Genomic DNA, 21,012 nt, shown 5'->3' on the forward strand with positions numbered 1-21,012 from the left:
GCAGATTTGGCGATCTGATTCCAAATCTGTTGTCAGATTTTCTTGTTTTTTTCTCTATCGCATTAAGTTTCAAGCCTTCCCAGAGTTACAGTACGGCAATTTGTTTGGAAGTGCAATTGGTCAATAAGCTATATTCCCACTACACTACAAGCCTTTACTCTGACGGGAGGTTTTAAATTGATTATAATAGGTCTACTCTATGATAAAACCCGACAACGCAGTGGAGACCTCAAAGCACCTGAAGGACGAAACATCTCAATCTTCATCCAGTGTGTGTATTTAGCATATTTCAAAGTACCTCTTGTGGACCACTACGAAAACTGGCCGCCTCAAAAAATTTGCACAATCTGTGTTTAAACGCTCCGTTTGCTCTTACCAAAATGCAATGCTCAAGTTCGGTGTCTCAGCGGTTTGGAGAAATCCTAGAAATCAGTTAAAATACTACTAATTTTGCCTTGTTAATGTCAAGCGTTTAACAAGGAGAACAAACTTTCCCTAAAAGCCGACCATACATTCGGCGATCCGACACGTTCCTCATTGCGATGATATAGACATACCAGTATTTTCTGTATACTGTAGCGTTATAAGTAATAATTAGTGGATACTTTGGAATTTATTGTATTGTGTATTTATCAAATATGTTGCGATTTATGATTTGTCACTTTTTCACGCCTTTTACCAAACACTCGCTGTCATTCTGAGAACAGAGCATTCGACTGTTTCACACATGAATAATGTTATATCGTGACACATATTTCCGTTATAGATAAAAGTATTTCACCTGTGTGAACGCGTTATTGTTGCAGTTCCCGGCTGCCAAAAAGGCTTCGGGTTATAAATCATTTCCGCTTTCTCGTGTCGCCTTCTCTCTTTCATGCAAACTTTCAACATGTATATGCGAAAGCTTATATCAATATATAACCAGTCTTGTCCAGTTAATAAACAGAATGGTTACTGCTGCAAAGTCGAGTGATTGTTTTCTGAGCTAAGGTTTAATACGTACGAAGCATATTAGAAGTATAAAGCAGAAAATGAACAATTCAATTTGAATGCAATATCTACATTGTAATTGTGAAATATCTACATTGAGTTTGGAACATCGAGGCACAAAAGACAATTAAATGAGAACTCATTATCAACCACATCCACAATACTAGCAAATACGATATAACACGTAAGCTTTGTACAACTTTTAAAATTTGCTTAGTAAAACCAACCCAGTGTCTAAAACCGACATCTTGTAGGCTACTTATACATATAAACAGACTTCCACACTTTTTTGTTAAGCCATTTGCAATTCGTTTTTTAAGGCTTTTACTGGAAACAGTCTCTTGAAATTACCGATATCTGTTCGTCACAAATATAATATATTTCTACATCACGTCTTTTCAGGTTGTAAGTTCATAATATGTAGTATATTAAAGTAGGTAATATTTGGTTCAGGTCAAACAGCACCACATCCGTCTTTGGTCTCCTCCCCTCTACTCTACTACCTTCTGTAATTGAATATACTAAACCAGCTAACCGTATACAATGGAGTAGTAGGCCATACCTTTAAGATGCCCTGCAATAGCGTAGATCAGTGGTCGGCAAACTATTTTTTTGTCGCGGCGCAAAGTACTATTTTCAGAGCTATTATAACAGCCCACTACCGGCATACAAAAACAGTGGCGTATCAGGATATTTGATTTTGAGGTAAATATAACGCGGCGACTTGATTGCCAAAACACTGCCATGCCAATGTGCAACATACTATATAACAGAATCTACGCGCGAATAAAAAATCGTTTACATATAGCAGAGGCGTAGCCATCACAGCAGCCAAGATACTGATTCTGCGTGCAGCTGGTTTCGTCTAGCTTAGTGTTCTTAACCTTTATTAAACCGCGCCCCCCTTTGGTAATTGTCCTGCGATTCGCGACCCCTACGAAAAGCAATTCGGTATTTTGGAATTACATATTAGTTAGACAACATAAAAAAGAGTAAAGTGTATCGTTGGTCGCACGTAGCGCGAAAACGTTCTGTTTATTTGGTTAAATTAGCTAAAAAAGGTTCGTGTCTCCGTGTTTCTAGCCTGTTATCATATATAAAATAGTTGGAAAAGGGATAACTTTTATCATTTATCTATAAGTTAGCCAAACTATAATTTACATAGGACCATTTTTCTTCGAAAAACATGCAGTGGTACTCACAGAAACTTTGTGCTAAATACAACTGTCAACAAAACAGGAAAAAAACAAGAAAATGAACGAGAACTTTTTAGAAGCTTCAATCGTTAAGTTGGGCAAAAAACAGAGTTTGTACAGTCGTAATAGTGGTGCCCAACCCAATTGCACAACTATACCGTATAATTGTTCCGACTAAACATAGCCCTAATCAGTCGTAAAAGTAGCAATTATATAGTCCAGCAACTGAAAAACTATTAAAAATTAGTAGCGAAGCTCGCAAATCGCAAATCCATGAACTATGTATTCAGTCACTACACGTGTAATTTTAATGTAAAGTATAGGACATAATGAACACCAAACTAAACCATTAAAATTACTATAAAAGCCAAGACTCATTTCGTGATGGTTTGAGCCAAGCTGCTGTAAAACAGGCCAAAACAAAATACTCGATCTGGTGATTGAGCTGGACAAAAGAATCAGGTGACGTAAGAGAATGCCTGAACAACTGGCAAGAGATGCGTTTTGAAAAATGTATTTGATCGGCTTCAATATGAGATGTCAACACGTTTTTCACGACTAAAAGACCTGAACAATAAATTTGGATATTTGCTGGACGTTAAAGACTTTTCTATCTGACACAGACGAGGATGCAACGCGTCGAAATTGTGCAGATTTTGCGAATTTCTACGACACGAACATCAATGGCAACGATCTTTTCATTGAAATTGGTGATTGCCGAATGCTGCTTAGTAACCGAACCTGAAGCTCTACCAGAAACTCCTTTAGAGTTTGTTGGTTTTATTGTGTTTATGATGATGACGTATTTCCAAATATGCGATCTTCACTACAAATGCTGTTAACAATAGCGGTTTCAATTGCAAGTTGTGAGCGGTCGTTCAGCAAATTGAAACTTATGTTGTCGTATCTGCGTGCAACACCGTGCATCAATGGGACAGAATCGTCTCAAAGATTTTGCTATTCTTAGAGTTGAAAGGGAAACATTGGAAACAACAGATTTCGATGACGTGATTGACCAGTTTGCGACAGTGAAATCAAGAAAAATAATCTATAGTTCTTAATCATTCATGTTTGACAGTGACTAAGTGAGTCATACGTGTAGTTTGTATAACCAAAACGCTTTTTAACTGTTTTCCGTATAAAGTACGGTATATTATGTTAATTCCATAAAAAATGTGATCAAACATGGAGGAGGGGGCGCCAATTTTATAGTTTGCCCCCGGGCGCAAAATACCCTCGCTACGCCTCTGACATATAGTTAAACTTGGCAAAAAATATAGTTCGAATGGCTTTCAGGACCACATTTGGTACGTGGCCTTTCCAAGTTAAGCCAATTAAAAGTGGCTCTGCGGCCCACAGTTTGCCGACTAATGGTAATTGTGTGGATACATACCGGTAAATGTAATTATAAAACAGTTTTTAACTCTTTTATGCGGCTCCCTGACGTTTTTATAACTACCTCATGCAGCCCTCAGTAAGACTTAAGTTTAACGCCCCGGACATACACCACTAAACACGGTAAATTTTATCGTTATATTAGTTAATGATGCCATTTGAATAGGGACGTGTAGCATCTTGCTCCATATTGTTACCGGGTCAAATCCCGGCTAATCGGCCATTCAGATAAAGCAGGCTGGCCGGTTGTGACGTCACCGTAAGCCTGGCTGTGCATGTAATTCAAATTGTCAGCAAATTGCTGGAAGCGTTTAGTCAATCGTCCGAAATTTCCTGTTTTCATTATTCGTGTTAAAGCGTGTTGTCACGAATTTAATTGCCGCCAGCTGGAATATTTCATATAAGCGAATTGCATTTATGCCAAAAGCAGCAGTCTTGCATACTGTTCACTTCTGGAGTCCAGATCGCGTACGTTATACGGAGGTGCAATTATGCAGTCTTGCATACTGTTCACTTCTGGAGTCCAGATCGCGTACGTTATACGGAGGTGCAATTATTGTACGTATATCGTAAGTAATGTTTAACGTTCGTGGTTTGTTAATTTGCAATAAATATTTTTCCATTGTGGCGGCGCCCCACAGACGTTACACTTTTAATGCTATGTTTATTTTACAAGACACAAGGAATTGATGGGAAGCGCAATAACATGTAGGCTTATTTAGATGCATTAAGTTGGCGATATGTTTTATTGTTGATAGTTTCAAGACGGTGGTTTCGATCGCGATCGACGTGTTGGCCACCCCTGCTATCTTGCAAAGGTTGTTCTATCGTGGCTTGAACTTTTAGGCTTGCTTATTTGGTAAATTTAATTAATTGATTATCAAATTTTTGCACGTAAAACTATTAGGTTAGGCTACTAAATGTTGTTTGGTGGTTATTTTTTAGTGAAGTTATTGTTCATTATCGGACGAGTTTATAAACGTTATTGGTTTATCAATTTAATAAAACGTTATTTGTGTATTAATTTGGAAAAAACTGAAATACTTTGAATTCTAATCTTATTTTAAAAAGCTAAAATAAATCTAATTGTCGAAGTCTGGTTGTAAAGGGCCCGTGGTTCATAGCAGTATATAATCTGGCATAGGACAAGCGAAACGATATGTGCATGTCAACGAAAACGCATAAGGATGACCCTTGTCCTAATGGAATATTTAATACAAAAAAATCGTTAAAAACACTAATAATAATAAAAAAATTAAGTTTTTTCAAACATAAACCAAATTCCACCATTGGAACTTGAAAATTCCCTTAGTGAGGAATTTTGCCCGATTAATAACATCTGAATTACAGCCTGCGCTGAGGTACAGACTAACCACCTCCGGTCATACCGGAGCCGTCGCCCTACCATAGAGAGGAGTAAGTCGAGAAACAACCACGACACCTTTTTTGTCGTGGTTGTTTCTCGACTTTTATATTACTGATCGACTAGCTCGGTTAGTCTGTTGAAGGCTTCCGGTGTAGCTTATACAACAGCACACTTATGAACCTCTAGGAGGCCGCAGTTTGAGTGGAGAATTAATGTCCTCAATAATCACGAGATAAAAGCTGTAGATTAAAAGTTTGCAATTTGTTTAAGCAGGTCCCACGTTTGTCAAATAATCATTGATTGCGGTAAAAGCTTAGCTTGTCATAGACCCGGTTGATGCGAACAAAGGACGCGTATCAAAGAATAGGTGACATGCAGGAATTTCTGTACAGAACTCAAACGGTAGTCTCACCGGCGGTTGTTTCTACGGACCCAAAGGCCGCGCAGCCTAAACAGAACATGGAGAATTTAATGAAATCCATAAAGCACTGTTGCAAACACGTCGTAGGTTAATGCGAATTATAATATTTGTAAAATATATAGGCAAATTGCATAGCTTATAATCCTACCGGCTAAGTAGTGTTAGAACTGAAATTAGATGGCCAATAAGAATTTAGCCGCTAGAAAAAGCAAGCCTTGGTGGGATTCGAACTAACGACCTTGACCTTTTACGATGCCAGTATGGACGAAACAGTGAAAAAGCATAAAAACGAATCTCATCAAATTGCACAGATAGATTATGTCAACACAATCTACGCAAATATTAACTGTTGTCACAATAAGCAAACAAGCTACAATATTAAATTACACACATCCAAAATTCACAATACTCTTTCTGTTAAAATAATTATATATATGCACTTGCTGGCGTGCATCAATTTTACAATTTAGCATTTTCACCAGAACTGCTGTCAGGAAAGGTCCATCCAGGTTGCAGACGCTCCTGCAAATATCGCCATGCCTTCTCAACCTAAACAAAAGACGAATATATTGGAAACGTTTTAATGCTAGACTAAGAGCTTGTTGTAAATGTTTTAATCAAACCTATTGTAAAATATGTACGTAAAAAAAACATTATAAAATGCTTACAAAAACTGCGTGTCTAATGTTTAAATTTATTTGTGTCATTTGCCCATGTATTTTTTGCCACACATTTATTTTAGTTTATTGAAAAGATGCTGTAAAATAAAACGAGCTAGACAGGGTTGCGGTGGGATATTTTTCAGGGACCTATTTCACCAGTGGTTTGCTAAAGTAATTGCGTCATAGCCTATAGAAAAAGTGTGGTAACTTGCTTTAGCAATCAAGTAAACTTTTTCTAGACGTGAGGACTAACATTTTTGTGTCAGTACAGACAAAATATTATCGTTTTTTTGTGATAAACATGAAAATGAATCTTCCAATGTCAAACGAAGTCGAACGGAAAAGAGCTACGATCATTGCTGTGTTGTGATTGTCAAATCAGCCAGGAGGCTATAAAAAACACACTGATACTACAAAAAAAATTGCTAGAAGCATTACGGTAAATCATTCAATGAATAATTTCATTAGAAGCCAAACTCTGCCAAGTGAACTAAACTTGACTACCAGTACCAGGCAGGGTGAGCTGCAGGTGTTTCATGCTGCCAAGTACCACGTTTTAAAAGGTGTACAGGTGCGCTCTGACGCAAAAAAGTTGACAAAGCTTGTATTAAATAAGGGTGGTAAACTTACCAATTGAAACCAAATAAACGCATTTTTTCGCGCAAAGTTAAGCTACGTTTTTTAAGTTTGTATTTTATTTTATAACGTTATTTCCTAAAAGCTGGACCAAAGGAAGTCAATCGGAATTTTTGTGTTGTGTAACGTTTAATGGCAACAACAACCGCAGCAGCAAGGGTGGAACACAGCGAAAGTTAAATTAAATTTCGACGACATAATTGTGAAATGTTTGAGAACTAAATTTGATAGACTTTTTGTAGAGAATGCGTACATACGCTTTGTCGTATTACATAAATGTATAGTTTTTATTCTATTATATAGGTTTCTTCCATCCTTAAAAAAGCCATACTGTATTGCAACTTTGAACAATGACTGTCGCACATGCAGCTTATTACCCCAAGGAGAATCAAGTGGACAGTATGATGCCAGTCACTTACTTGCATTGCGAGCTGAACAATGCAAGCGAATATGAACGAATTCTGCATTCCAGTTTTGTACTGCTAGATAGGAGTCAATGACTATTAAACGATGATGTCACCCTATTTAAGGTTTTTTGTCCCAAATCGTGTGGCAAAAATAAATTCTTGGCCCATACAATATAAAATTTGGGTTGTTTTCACAACCAAAGGTCACACTTGATGTACAGTGGTTTATAAGTTTACACCCATTTCATAACCAAACAGCAAAGTTCAGTAATAATATGTTTGTAATTCTTTAACCAATATAAATTAACAAAAAGTTAAGCATTTAACTCAATGGGCGCTTGACGTTTGCACAGTTTATTTTAGCTTGCATATACATTTTTTTTACTTTTTAATTAATTTTATTTTACTTCTCTTCCATGCCTCGAAAATGCGCCCAATCCCCCAAAAGTGTGACAACAATTTTCCAAAAAAATCACTCACCATACAAAGACTGCATTTTACTAAATTTTTGGATAAAAGTGGTTACTGGTTATCTTTAAAATCTTACACCATAATATGTGCTGCTCGCTGTAGACTTGTATTTTATTCTCCACACAAAACAGAACGACAGATGTGATTTTCTTTTAATTTAAAATTTACAAAATTATTATACCTGCAGTTGTGTAACTTCTTTTGTCCAGAGAGTTGAAAACACAACTGAAGCTTGTGCTACTCTTTCAACATTGCTAAGTTGTGAATTAATCCTTTGCTCTGCCGCAGCCTTGCTACTTCCATCTCTCTCCACAACTCGCTTTGCAGCTTCTTCTGGAGGTATTATGGCAACCCAAACCTCATCTGTGAAACTGTCCCAACCAGCCTTTGTAATAAAAAAACAATAAACATTTAACCTGCAAAATTGAGCTTTCTAAACCTACAAAATATTTATACATATACCAGGGGCATATCCAGAAATCCAAAAAGGGATTGGTCCCAAAATTTATACCTATAAATGGCGTTATGCAATACAAAACAGAACTTTTTTCCAGGTGTTATCATAGACAAATGGAGACCCCAAAATCCGCACTACTGTCAAGTTAGACCGTTTTTTTTAGAAAATCTGTTTTAGTTTAAGAGGCCAACATTAGTGGTTAGTTGTAAAATGCAATTATACCTCAAGAAGAACTGCAGCGTCCAGAATGCAAACTGTTTGTGGTTTTCCATCAGCAGTATTTCTTCTAGCAATAAGTTGAATTTCTTCTTTTGCAAGTTTTTCAATTTCAGGCCAAACAATTTTATTGAGATCAGTCAGGCTTGTTTGTTTGTCAGAAGAAGAAAATACTTTTTTTGCTAAAACCTTTCTGTCAATTCTTCCACATTCAGCTACAAGGTCACTGCCAAACCTTTCAACCACTTTTTTAAAAGTTTCAGTACCAGGTTCATATGCCTGGTGGCCCAGTTTATCACAATCTATGATAAATGCACCAAGTTTCTGGAGCATAGAACATAGAGATGATTTGCCAGAAGCTATACTTCCAGTGAGGCCAATCACATATGCTTGGTCTGTAGAAGCATCCGATAAAGCATTTTTCTTAGGACGGCGAAGTAATTTTCCCAACATATCCATCCGAAGTGTGGATGAGCTGACCTTTGCTTCCTTCGTGGACAAAGAAAGATCTTCCTCAGAACCCAACACACCTTTAAATGATTAAAAATAAATTAAATTAGGGTTTATAAATACTATTAAATTTAAACTTCCTACACAGGTTGCCCTCTTCAGGGTCAATAACACATATCACCCTGACATACAAAATATCAGGTTTGCTATAAATGTTTAAAACTCAAATATGAGTAATGCTTTTGCACTATTTTTTAATATATCAAGGTCCCTGTTTAGGTTTGTTCTTCTGGTGCTAATCTGTTGCTGATTCTTCAATAAGTTGGTGACTGGTTGCTGCGCTTCTGTTTACCATTGATATGTCCTTATATTGCTAATTTTTGTTGTCTTGAAACATATGGCTGTGCATGCCATAAAGAACCAAGCTAGATACCTTACATTCAAAGTTTATCAGAGTTTATCCAGCAGATGTTACAGGATTTTGGAATGTCAGTGGACATAACCCTATACCAGACCCTTGGCTCCTTATGCGACGTATGACCTGGTCAACAGATTTGATACAAAGGATGTGGTGTACGGAATACCCTGCAAGAAATATTACGCTATGTATATTGGCAAACAGGTTGTTTATGCAATACTAGAAGAAAAGACCACCATCAATACATCTAAATCGGCGTTAGCCAGTAATGCTACCAGTCAAAGTCATGATATTAAATTTAAATGTTCATGTATTTTGACTCAAGAGGCAGACCACCATCATTTACAATCACAGATGATACACGATCATGTTAATATAATGAACATTAAGCACAACACTTATCTTGCACCTGTCTATGTTTTTTGTAAAGTAGTGATCATTAGACAGCTGCAGCCTCATTATCGCATTGTCCTGATATCAGGAGTTTTTTTTTAGTCCCGTTTTGTAAGCCATGTTGTGTTTTTTCTTATGGTTTGACAGCAATATTTATTTTTTGCTGACTTGCAAGTTCATAGCCCTGGTGAAAATAACCTTAATAAATCATGGAAACGTTGGCACATTTATCAAATAAAATTTGTTTTACTAACAATTTTGATGATATAATGCCTGGCAGCAATAGTACATTCATTGCTTTGGTATGTTTCACACGGAATTACAAAATGGTGCTTTGCAAATATTCCCATGCCTGGGCAAGCAACTAAAAGATCCATGCACAGCCATAAGACCGCATACAACAACATTAACGTCAGAATAAAACACAGTTCTAAATGAGACAAAAATAGGACTACTAACTAATAGCAGTAATAACGATTTATCAGAAAAAGTCCTGACTCTGTCGGAAAAACACCTAAATGGCCATATCGAGGCCTATACAACCTTTTATCTAACCTCAAACTCTAAGTACATCAATAACTCAAGCTATAATTTTAACCCTAACCCAATAGCTAAGCCCTACCATTACCCCAACAAACCCCAACCAGGGCGTCCAAACGTTGTCATCAAACCAACCGATGCAAGGCTGGTGACCCCCAATCGTCCCATACCCTCTACTTACAATTTCAGGCAATATTTTGTTTAAATCTAAGGCACTATTTGTTTCATTTTGCTGAGATATAAAATTAATTTTGTAGCAGTAGATTTATTTTTTGGTATACCATGTCTAAAAACATCTCTATAAAAATGTGCAATTATGAAGTTTCGATACATTTGGCGATTCGTTTAAACATTCTTTATTTCAATGACAGCTCTAACAGTTTAACAACCTTTAAATGAGCTATAAACGTCATACAGGCTATTGTGACACCACAAATTTGCTATGTTTCATGTGCAATTGAAATCATGTAACAATTGGACGTGAGTTGGTCAACAAGGTGAAATGCTGCTTTTTTCTCACATCAAGTAAACAATTTTGCAGGGTCTCATGGACCTATTAATCATATGTTTAAAGCGTAGACAATACACAAAACATAAACAATGTTTTTCAGACAGCCTCCTACTTGTATAGGTTTGGTGATTGTGTGATACTTCCATTTAGAATGTCGTGCTATATGCCTGACCGTATATGTCAGGGGTAGCCAACGCGTCGATTGTGATAGTACGGTCACCTGGTTGTTCGTGTTGAATTTGTGTTACTTCATTACAGTAGCTGTTGAACACAAGCGGAACATTACAATTACCAATTGTTGTCTGGACAAGCCTAATAAAGCGTTCTTTGACATGACAAATTAACCTCCATCGCTGACTTGACAAGCAATCAATGCTCAAAATGTTTAATAAGTGTTCTTGTGACTTTTACATTGAATTAGATCTTGTCTCTAAAAAATATTTCAGTCGATTACAATCAAACATAAGTTGGCTACACCTAGTATGTAAAGTGTATTCTTTTTTAAAAGAGTGGTAAAACGGAACAATATATTAACTGACAAAGTGGTATGTATAAATTCGTATCACAAAGTTATCATCATTTGATTGCAGTACTAAGAAAACTGCATCACAAACCTAAAGAAGAAAAATTGTTATCAGCATTATGTTTAAAAGGAGATATTGCCCAACCACACATTGGACATGTTTTATATAAACCTCAATTCTAAAAATGAAACAAATAATTAAGCAGTTGACAGTCACATAATAAAAATAAAATAATAATAAAAAACATTAAGGAACTTATTTATTTGTTATCGCCAATAATTTATTTAACAAAAAGGTAAAAAATTAAACCCAAAATGATTTAACCCAAGAACACTCAGTTATAAACAAAATAAATGGAAATTGGTCAATGACACAAATTTACACATTTTTCTTAATCTAAAAAACTACTGGCATTATAGATTTTCCAATTATCAATAAACTATCTACCTCCAGTTAAAACATGAACATGTAGTGGGTCAAGGGAGTTTCTTAACCTTGCTTCATTGACCAAATGTCCACCTTTTTCAGTTTCTTTACTAACAACAATACATTGAATATTGGGGTCAATGCCAGCAGGACCTATTGGGTCAACTATTCGTACTACTTCCAACAACTTCGAATCTGGTGGAGGTTGTTCAACAGACCTGAAAAAAATAAATTAGTTTACCAAATAAATCACCATATTGTCAAGTGACGCTTCTTAAATATTTTAGACTACAACATAGCATATGTAGAAGAATTACAATTTTTAAACTTTTAACAACAATACATGAACATTTCCACATTGTATCCGTAGCGGAAATACCCCTTGTAACCTGACCAAACGATACACCAAGTTTAGGTAAATATATTAGTCTAATAACAAATATTGTTGATGTAGATAACAATTTATGTAATAGAATAATATATATTACACTAGAAATAATATGACTGCAAAAAGTAGACAAGAAACTAAGCTTTTAAATAATAAAGTTACGATACTTACAAAAATTGGAATGTAAGAATTATTGGTATGCACAATGACTAAACATCAGTAACACATGAACATGCTTGGCAAAGAAAGAAAAGCCTAAAAGTTTAGTGTATCACTTGAGGAGCTGTGATTAATTATATTATGCAGGTATAGTTGGAAAAAAGCATTATGTTTTAAAATAATCAAGACCATTTGCAGTTAAATATATTTTACGCAAACATGCTATGTTACTATTTCTTAATTTGGCAAAGTGTATTGACAGAACTAACATGTGTGCGAAATTAGAGAGTGAGCAGTATTTTACCCAGGAAATTTGTGTTCAACGAAATGTTTTATAACAACAAATCAAGACAAGTAACAAATTTTAAGCAATAATTATGTAAAAAGAACAAACATTGCAACTATACAGTGTCAAAATGTTTGTACTGATAACATCTAATTAATTTGGAAACAATCGAGTTTGTTAAAATAAATTGTTTAAACACTAGAAATATAAAGGTAATGAAAAACAATTAAAAAAAAGTTTTACAAAAACTATTGGAATTATGTTCTCCAAGCATTTTGAACATTTTAAAATAGATTTGCTCAGTTTGTAGTTTGGGGTTAAAGCTTAAAGACTAATTATAAATAAAACAACATATTTTTAAAATGATTTTGCATATATACTTTCCAATAAAAAATTCCTACTAAAATACAGCTTTTAGGCATTTCTTATTTTCTGTTATGTGATTGGTGAAAAAAAGGTTATATACCAAATCTGTTTTGCTTGTGGAAATACAAAAAAAGAAATAACAGAATACACAATGTGTGACTTAATCCAGGGAAAAATTAAATGCGAAAAAAACTGAAGCATTTTTTAACTTACGATGCCATGTAGGCGACATATTTTTAATTTTATTTTTAGAAAGCCATATAAATTTTTTTAACACATGTGTGCATGGTAAAACTGGCGACTTTGCAGTCTGGTTTATACTTGGTATGTTTATAGAAGGATTAGGGTTTATATTCATTAATTGTGGTTATAGGGTGATTGGAAAAAAAATATATCAAAAAATAAATCCATAGAAGTTTCAAAGGCTTTTCAAAGAAAATAATCAAAACAATCCAAATGTAAACACAAGAGCAAATAGTTACAATTGTTTTTTGACTATGAGAGGTACTAAACACATTACTTAGGCTGCAACTGCCTAAAGGCAATATTTGTTGTTGTTGTTGTTGTTATTAGACTAACTAGCACTGTTTTGAACAGAAAAAAATTCTGATAAACACCCAAGACTTAGGTCCAATTATTGTGTAAATAGCTAAGTGCATGGCAAATGGTAAATGTTCTACACCAGGGGTCGGAAACCTAAGGTTCTTTTGGTGATGCCAAGCTATCATTCTAGCATGATGTGAACAAGACTACATGAAGCCATGACCCCTTTCCGAACTGTATTTTTTTTTTTCTTAAGACACGACTAAAGGACAATTTCGTATCATGGCACTCATAATCCAAGTTTTGTAAACTTACCTAAACATATGCCCTGTCTTTTAAATAAAAACAAAATAAACAGTCCTATTTAAATCACTATTTTTACCAACCTAAACTATATATGTTGAAACAGGTTATACGTCTCTATTTGAAATACAACCAAAAGTATTCCACTTTTATGGCTCCCTTATATGAAAATGTTCCCAATCCCTGTTCTACACTTTCATAATGCAACCCCGACGGTTTGCATTATGTGTATTGGAACAGGTCACATTTTTTTAAGCATCTAATTTATTTAATGAATTTCTTAGGGTTGATGTTTCGTTGTAGAAATATCATAACAGACAACTCAATTTATGTTAAGTGTTTTAATGATTAAAGTGGTTAAAAGGACATCCTAACTAGGAATGTACAAACTAGAATATTGAATCCTTGGGTTTGTATCCAATTTTGCCATTTATTTCAGGTAATTGGGACCAATATTATTTCGTTGTGTTACCCATGTATGGTTGCGCTTAATTGTTCATACAAGTTTCCTATTATACACATGTTATGTAAATGTGCATTGTTAGTAATGAATGGGCTGTTTTAAAAAGTAGAATACAGCATTGTTTGTGCAGATTTCTGATAATAAGAGCAGTTATACCAGTTAGGTTTCTAATATTGAAAATGAGTTCTGACCAGTTGTGGAAGGGCACAGCATGAGACTGATGAGACTGATGAGTGAGTGTGATTTTAAAAGAGAAGATGAGCCAGTTCACAGCAGGATATCTGGGATAGCAAGTCAGACCATTGTAGCTCAGTATAATCTTGCAGTCACTAGCTTCATTCAGAATGAACAATTAGTATGAAGGACATATATAATTTAGAGCCATTTTATTTCCAGTTAAGTGAGTCTAATAGGTTGAAATATATGTCTATGACTAACAACAAAACAGGTTATTTTAGAAAATATGGCTTGTGATATAGGAATTATAGTAAATGTGTTGTGAAGGCAGCTGCCAATCATTATGTTATATTCCAACTGCTGAAGAAGTGGAGTTACTTCAGTACCGGATACCAACTAGCACTGTAATCAATTCAGATTGTTCCTTGTCCTGGACACAAAGAACAGTTTTTACAAAACTATACCTTTCATCAAAAGAAATGTTGTGATCCATTGAGTACACACAATAAAGGCAAGCCTGCAAAAAAGGGTATTCGTATTATCTCCTTAGAATTTGCAAAAAAACATAAAAATCATGGACTAATTCCAGGAAAGAAAATTTGTTCAACATGCTGTGCGTTACTTCACCAGCAGGATCTTTCATTTACTAGCAGCAGCGTTGAAACAGAAGAGTTTGAGTCGCCAAGTGCAGTACTTGAAACACTAAATGAATCCATAAATTAGGGCATTCAATTCCTGATAAAGTCATTAATCTTGTTAAAGAGTTTACCAGGATGATTTAGTAAGCCGCATGATGCCAGGAAAAAATGATTATGTTTCTGTCAAAATTGGAGATCAAAAGCAACACTGTCAAAAGCGTCTAATTTTATGCACTTTGAACGAAGCTTACCAATATTTTAAAGTAAAACATCCGGAAGTTAAAGTTGGCTTTACGAAATTTACCACATTGCCACCAAAACATGTGGTGTTACCTGGCAGCAGCGGAACTCACAATGTGTGTGTGTGTATCATCCATCAGAACGTAAAACTTATGATAGAAGGGACAAAAATTACTCTGCCAAAAATTCTTGAAATTGAAAATTTTTCTGGAAATTGTACTTATCACCATTTTCTAAGTTTTCTCAGATGTAATCCTAGTAAACAAGAGTGTTTTTTAAATGACTGTGAGGAGTGCCATCACAAACTGCAGAACTTGAAAAATAATCTTGAAGAGTATTTGATTTTGCAGAAAACTATTCATTTGTGTTGCAAGATGCAGTACAAGGCTTTCATTGGACCAACAGCCAGGCCACAATACACCCCTTTGTAGTTTATTACAGACCTGAAAACACCGATGTTTTAATGCACTTAAACTCGTAGTAATTTCAGACTGTGTGAAACATGACACAAGAGCAGTGCATTGTTTCCAGAAACACCTGGTACAGCTTCTTAAAGGCAAAATTTTTATAAAACAGCTACACTACTTCACTGATGGAGCAGCATCACAATATAAAAATAAGAAAAACTTCATTAATTTGATAAATCACAGGAAAGACTTTGGGGTTGATGCAGAATGGAACTTTTTTGCCACATCTCATGGAAAGGGACGATGTGATGGGCTGGCTGGCACTGCTAAACGACTAGCTGTTAGAGCCAGCTTACAACGACCCTATGAGCAGCAAATTCAAACACCGAAGCAATTGTATGAATTTGCAAAAGCACACAAGTTACATTTTGCTTTGTGCCAGAGCATTTAATTGAAGAAGAAAGAGCTTGGTTAGGAGACCGCTTCGAATTGGCAGTGGCAATTAGTGGCACTCAAAAGTTTCACTCTTACATACCGGTAAAAGATTCAGAAGTGCATGTCATGGTAAAGGAATATACCTTCTCTAGTCAAAATCTGCAAAAACGAGTGTCGTCCCTACCTTGCTCGGAGGACATTTCTTGGAAAGATGTAGTGGGATATATTACAGTAGAGTATATGGTGGCTGGCAATTGTAATACATTCCAACATTTAAACAGATAACGTCAACGTCAAGTTTTTACATCCCGCTGGTCCATCAACTTCATTTGCATATCCATTAAAAGAAGATTCTTTAATTATTACAAAAGCAACCATTTTAACTTTAATTATTACAAAAGCAACCATTTTTTCCAAAAACTGCAACTGGAAGAGTATACACCTCGACCGAGAAAGAACAACAAGGAGCAACATAAACCCTTCAACTGAAGTTAAAAAAAAAATTATTATAGTTAGTTTTCTACTATTTCAAATTGTGTATTGTTGTTTTAAAGTGCCATATTTGCCATTTTTTTATTTGTGAACTGTATTTGTGCATACTGTGGCAGAAATAAATAAGAATTTGTCATCGCATCATATAGTACATTGGAGCAACATAGTAGTGTATAGCAATCATACCAAATAATATTACAAAAATAAAAAAGCTCTTAAAATTTACTCCATAATTTCTCCTCTTCAATTTTTGTGTTTTATGAATCATTAAAATATAGTCCACAGTTTGTGCAAAAATAATTTTTTTTTAAGACTGCGGTTTGGCGTAATGGACCCTTAAAATGTAACAAAAAAAAATTGTTTATTTGGTTGTAATTCCAGATTTTTAAATTAACACCCTAAGATATAGCAAGAATCGATTTGGCCTTGTTACAATCTTAAAAATAAGCCCAACATTGCAAAAATCCATCCAGAAATGACCGAGATATTGGAAAAAATACAAAATATATATATCGCCATCTAGTGGCAATAATGCGTTAACTTAAAAGTGTGTTATGTCGAAAAGTACTTGGCCAATTTCAACAAAATTTAAAACAAAGAGTAAGTATTTAGTGCTTAGTAGGTGTACCACTTTTTGGCAAAATCTAAGAAGGTCATGCTTTATGGGTTGGGTGATTTGATATGAAATCACTCATTTGAGTTTTTTTTTTAGTGGGGAAAGCCAATGTTAGGCATGTAGATTGTTTATTATTTTAAAAGTACTCACTTTCGATAATAGAATTTTGTGGGTTTGCAGTTTTACTTTGAATTGGCAGGTACTCCATATTGAGTTTAAAAAGCAATCACAAGAGTCACCATTTCTTTCTTAAGTATACTAGGCCAGTGGTCTCCAATCTTTTTTATAGGCGACCACAATTTAAATCAAATAAAATCAGAATTTACATTGCAACCTCATTTTGGAATCAAAATGATTTATTTTGGGAAGTAAATTATGAATTTGAATTAGGCACATGAACGAACCCAAAAATTTCAATCAAGTTTAACACCAAATTGCATTCAGTGCGATGGTTGCACTTGTATGGTATCAATCCACCAGTTTTTGAAAACGCGACCTCACTTTGCATGAGATAACTGTCATGCTTTACATCTATGCGATTTACAATGTTTCGTTTTCAATATGAACATTTCGCTGATTTTCGTTAAACACAACCATGTGTGCTTGAAACGGAAACAAGTACCGTAGTTTACTCACAAAATTGAACAGTCAGGTTTTAATTGCATCGAAATCAAGAAGTAAATAATTATTTGCTGAAATCTTCATAACCTACAGTAGCAGCTCCTCGAGCTAAAAAAATCTATGTTCGGTATAGAAGAAACAAAACCTTATCTTTGCTATCCACTCATTCACGTTTATTGTGCGACGTTTTTTTTAGGCGTCTTATAATTTGCTTGTGACAGCCTTGTTTATCACCTAAACATGGCAATGTTGATACATATTTTAGGCAAACACATCATATAACTTTAGGAGCATGACCAAAAAAACGAAGAGTTTAGGCCCAAAATGCTTGTCGCCAGAAGGCTGGCAAGATTTTACCTGCCTGCGTCAACCTATTTAACTATAGAACTCTTATTTTGCATTGTAACTGAATCAGTCATGATAAAAAGTAGTGAAAAGGAAAAATTCATGTCAGCAAAGTGATATTAAATACATGAAAATTAAGTTACTATTTTGCGTCATCCTTGCTAACTGTTCGGTCCCTCCCCCAGGGAGTGCACCACTTAAGATTATAACGCCCAGTGTATAGTCAATCTCCTATATTTTTGAGGGCATGCATATGCATGAACTTTCTATATTATATAATAGAATTAGCAGAAATTAGTTTAGTTGTGCAAATAAAAAAGTTTAACATTAATTAATATTGGCAATTAACAAGCTGAAAAATCAAAAATGTAACTAATATGATTTTCAAAACTCTGGTGGATATTGTTGAGAGTTTAACACTATTTACATTACACTTATATGGCAAACCTTTGTTCATTGAAGTGAACAGTTGTAATATCTTTTAGAAAATTTTCAACGATCATTTTGCGGTCTTTCCATGGGTGAATTAATTCAGGTAAGACTTTTCGGTTTAACAAGGCAGCATCTGTTACACCTTCATAAACATACACAAGCAATAAACAAACTATAAAAAAGCATGAAAATGACAAAAAGTACCAATTACTATTCTTTTGTTTGCCATCAACACTGCCTCACTGAGAAGAAGTTTGTGTCCCGTATGAACATGATCAAATGTTCCTCCTAGAACCACATTTCCTTTGTGAGTTAAAGAAGGCTTTGGAAAAACTTTACAATTTTTGATACTATCCTTCTCATTCCACAAATTGTAAATTGGAAGAGAAGCAGTGTGGAAAGAATAGTGTGTAGAAATGAACTTTTTTATGGCATCATCATCCATTTTGTTAACGGCGGTATGGTTGAAGTCTACCATAATACACTGGATTGGTCTAAAAATTAAAATTGTAAAATATAAACTGCAATGTAATAAAGTACAATTTGCACATAATAAAAGGGACACTTTTAATTTAACACAACATGAATGCTTTGTAACTATATAAAAAAAACACTTTTTTATAGACAAGTGTATTTGCAAATACCTTTTTGTTGAACTACCGGTAACCACTTTTATAAACCTATCTGTTTAACATTTAATTTGTTTATACATAATATTAGGTTAAACTTTGATTTGTACATTTAACCAATTGATGCAATGTTTAATCTGGATTTCAGATTATACAATAACCACTGTATGTTCTTCACCAGTATGGCAGTATGTTGGCGACTTGGCGACTATGTCGGCCGAAGAATTTTTAAATAAATTTTTGAAATTTTTTTTTGAAAAAGTTTTTTTTTTTTAAAGTTTTTTTTTTTAAATCCATTTTTTACAAAATACCTTGTGGTTGTTTCCACACATATTTAATCACATTTATTTTTGAAATGCATAAATATGTACAATTACATAACACACTACAATTAGCATAAATTAATTTTGTTGTGCCATTTTGAAAAAAGTTATGGAAATGTGAAGAACGTTGTTTAATGAGAAAAAGCCAGTGTTAGGCATATAGATTGTTTATTATTGTAAAAAGTACACAATTTTGATCATAGAATTGTTATATGTTTGCAGTTTTACTTTAATTTAGCAAGTACTCGTATATTGAGTTGAATTCCCCAGTCCTGTTAAATGTACTGGTATAACATTCGCATCGGCATAATATTGAGGATGTACCAGGCTAATGCTTCTTCACCTCCTAAGGCCTAAAGTATATTTTTGGTGGTTTAAATTTCGCAAACGCAAAAAAATTTTGTGCTTCACACAAACTTTAGCATTGTTTTGATAGGTTTATGAGTATTTGTTTCAAACAAATCTATCTATCCCAAAAGTAATATGTGGCAATGTGGCATGTTGCACTGGGACTGTCACAATTTATATTAAGTTGTATTATAAATATCATATTTCGAGCAATATCAATTGAAAATTTATTCTAATTTCATCAAAGAATATTTTTTCGTGGCCCACATATATATGCAAATTAAGAGTTATAAAAACTGAGAACTTACAATATATTTTCAATATAGAGATATAATTTAAAACATAAAAAAGTCCCTATTGGCCAGTCTGCATACACAATTTTTTGCAATTTGTTTGCACACCTGAATTAGTAAATTACATACTTACATTTTTGGCCCTGATCTAGAATCCTACTACATTTTAGTATGGGGTTTTTATATTGCTAACCATATTTGGGTTTGGGTGAGAGTTAGCAGTTTGGGTTTTTTCGAACCTCCGGTGTGCCTTAGTGTCAAAACCTTGATCGAACAGCTACACACATAAATATTTGGCACTGCACACCAAAGCCCTTCTAGGCAAAATGTGTTATAAGTGCAGACTGACCTATTAGCGTCACTTTAAATCGAGGACATTGGATGACCTTTGATTTTGAAAATCCCTCTTTTAGACACTTTATTATTACCTCTGTAAGACATGTTTTCTTGGTGACTTACAGCCAATATTTTGTAGCAATATATTAACATTTAATTCATGGCATTGGTGTTCCGCTTCTGAATAAAACTTCCAAAGGAAGGGGAAAATGTCAGATGAAACATCTTTACTTTCTTGATATAAAACTTGCTTTTCTGTATCAGCAACTTGAAACTCATTTAAGATGTTTCCAGATCCATTGGATGCTGTACTCTCGATATGAACATATAAATTTGACGAAACAACCTTTTTTACACCAGCAATAATGTGCTTTACAATTTCATCTTTGCAAAGTAAGGAAACATGCTTTGTGAGAATAAGAATTCCAGATGAGTGCATATCAGGTGTATTATAAATATAAATATTTGAAACTAAAAAAAAACAGACCAATCTATCAAAAACATTAAAGGTTAACTGGGTAAGTTGTCAGTTTGTTTGTTTGTTTAATTTTATTTGGTGCAGTAGAGCAGTCATTTAATCTATGTTACGTGACATATTAAAAAAACTCAGTATTCAAATATCTAAAAAATAAAAAATCCGGGTTTTATTTAATCAATATTCATATTTTTTGCATAAAATATTGAACATGACGT

General features: G+C 34.4%; 1 protein-coding gene and 1 pseudogene across 2 annotated transcripts; one reads left to right on the top strand and one right to left on the bottom strand.

Moving 5' to 3' along the window:
- Positions 1–5,076: 5,076 nt before the first annotated feature.
- On the bottom strand, positions 5,077–20,793 carry LOC146133062 (bifunctional coenzyme A synthase-like). Of its 2 annotated transcripts, none has more exons than XM_083396436.1 (7): positions 20,412–20,793; positions 18,595–18,884; positions 18,406–18,532; positions 11,573–11,697; positions 8,224–8,747; positions 7,726–7,929; positions 5,077–5,917 (listed from the first exon to the last, which is right to left on the bottom strand). In XM_083396436.1, exons 1-7 carry the CDS (start codon positions 20,756–20,758, stop codon positions 5,828–5,830), a joined length of 1,707 nt encoding a protein of 568 aa, XP_083252562.1. In that variant the 5' UTR covers positions 20,759–20,793; the 3' UTR covers positions 5,077–5,827. The 2 variants fall into 2 exon arrangements, with proteins under 2 accessions (XP_083252562.1, XP_083252561.1); XM_083396435.1 differs by having other exon boundaries at positions 11,501–11,697.
- Positions 14,937–17,115, top strand: LOC146133063 (uncharacterized; annotated as a pseudogene).
- Positions 20,794–21,012: the final 219 nt, after the last annotated feature.

Source organism: Ascidiella aspersa, chromosome 9 (assembly GCF_963924565.1).
Source record: "Ascidiella aspersa chromosome 9, kaAscAspe10.2, whole genome shotgun sequence".
In the NCBI taxonomy this organism is placed as follows: domain Eukaryota; kingdom Metazoa; phylum Chordata; class Ascidiacea; order Phlebobranchia; family Ascidiidae; genus Ascidiella; species Ascidiella aspersa.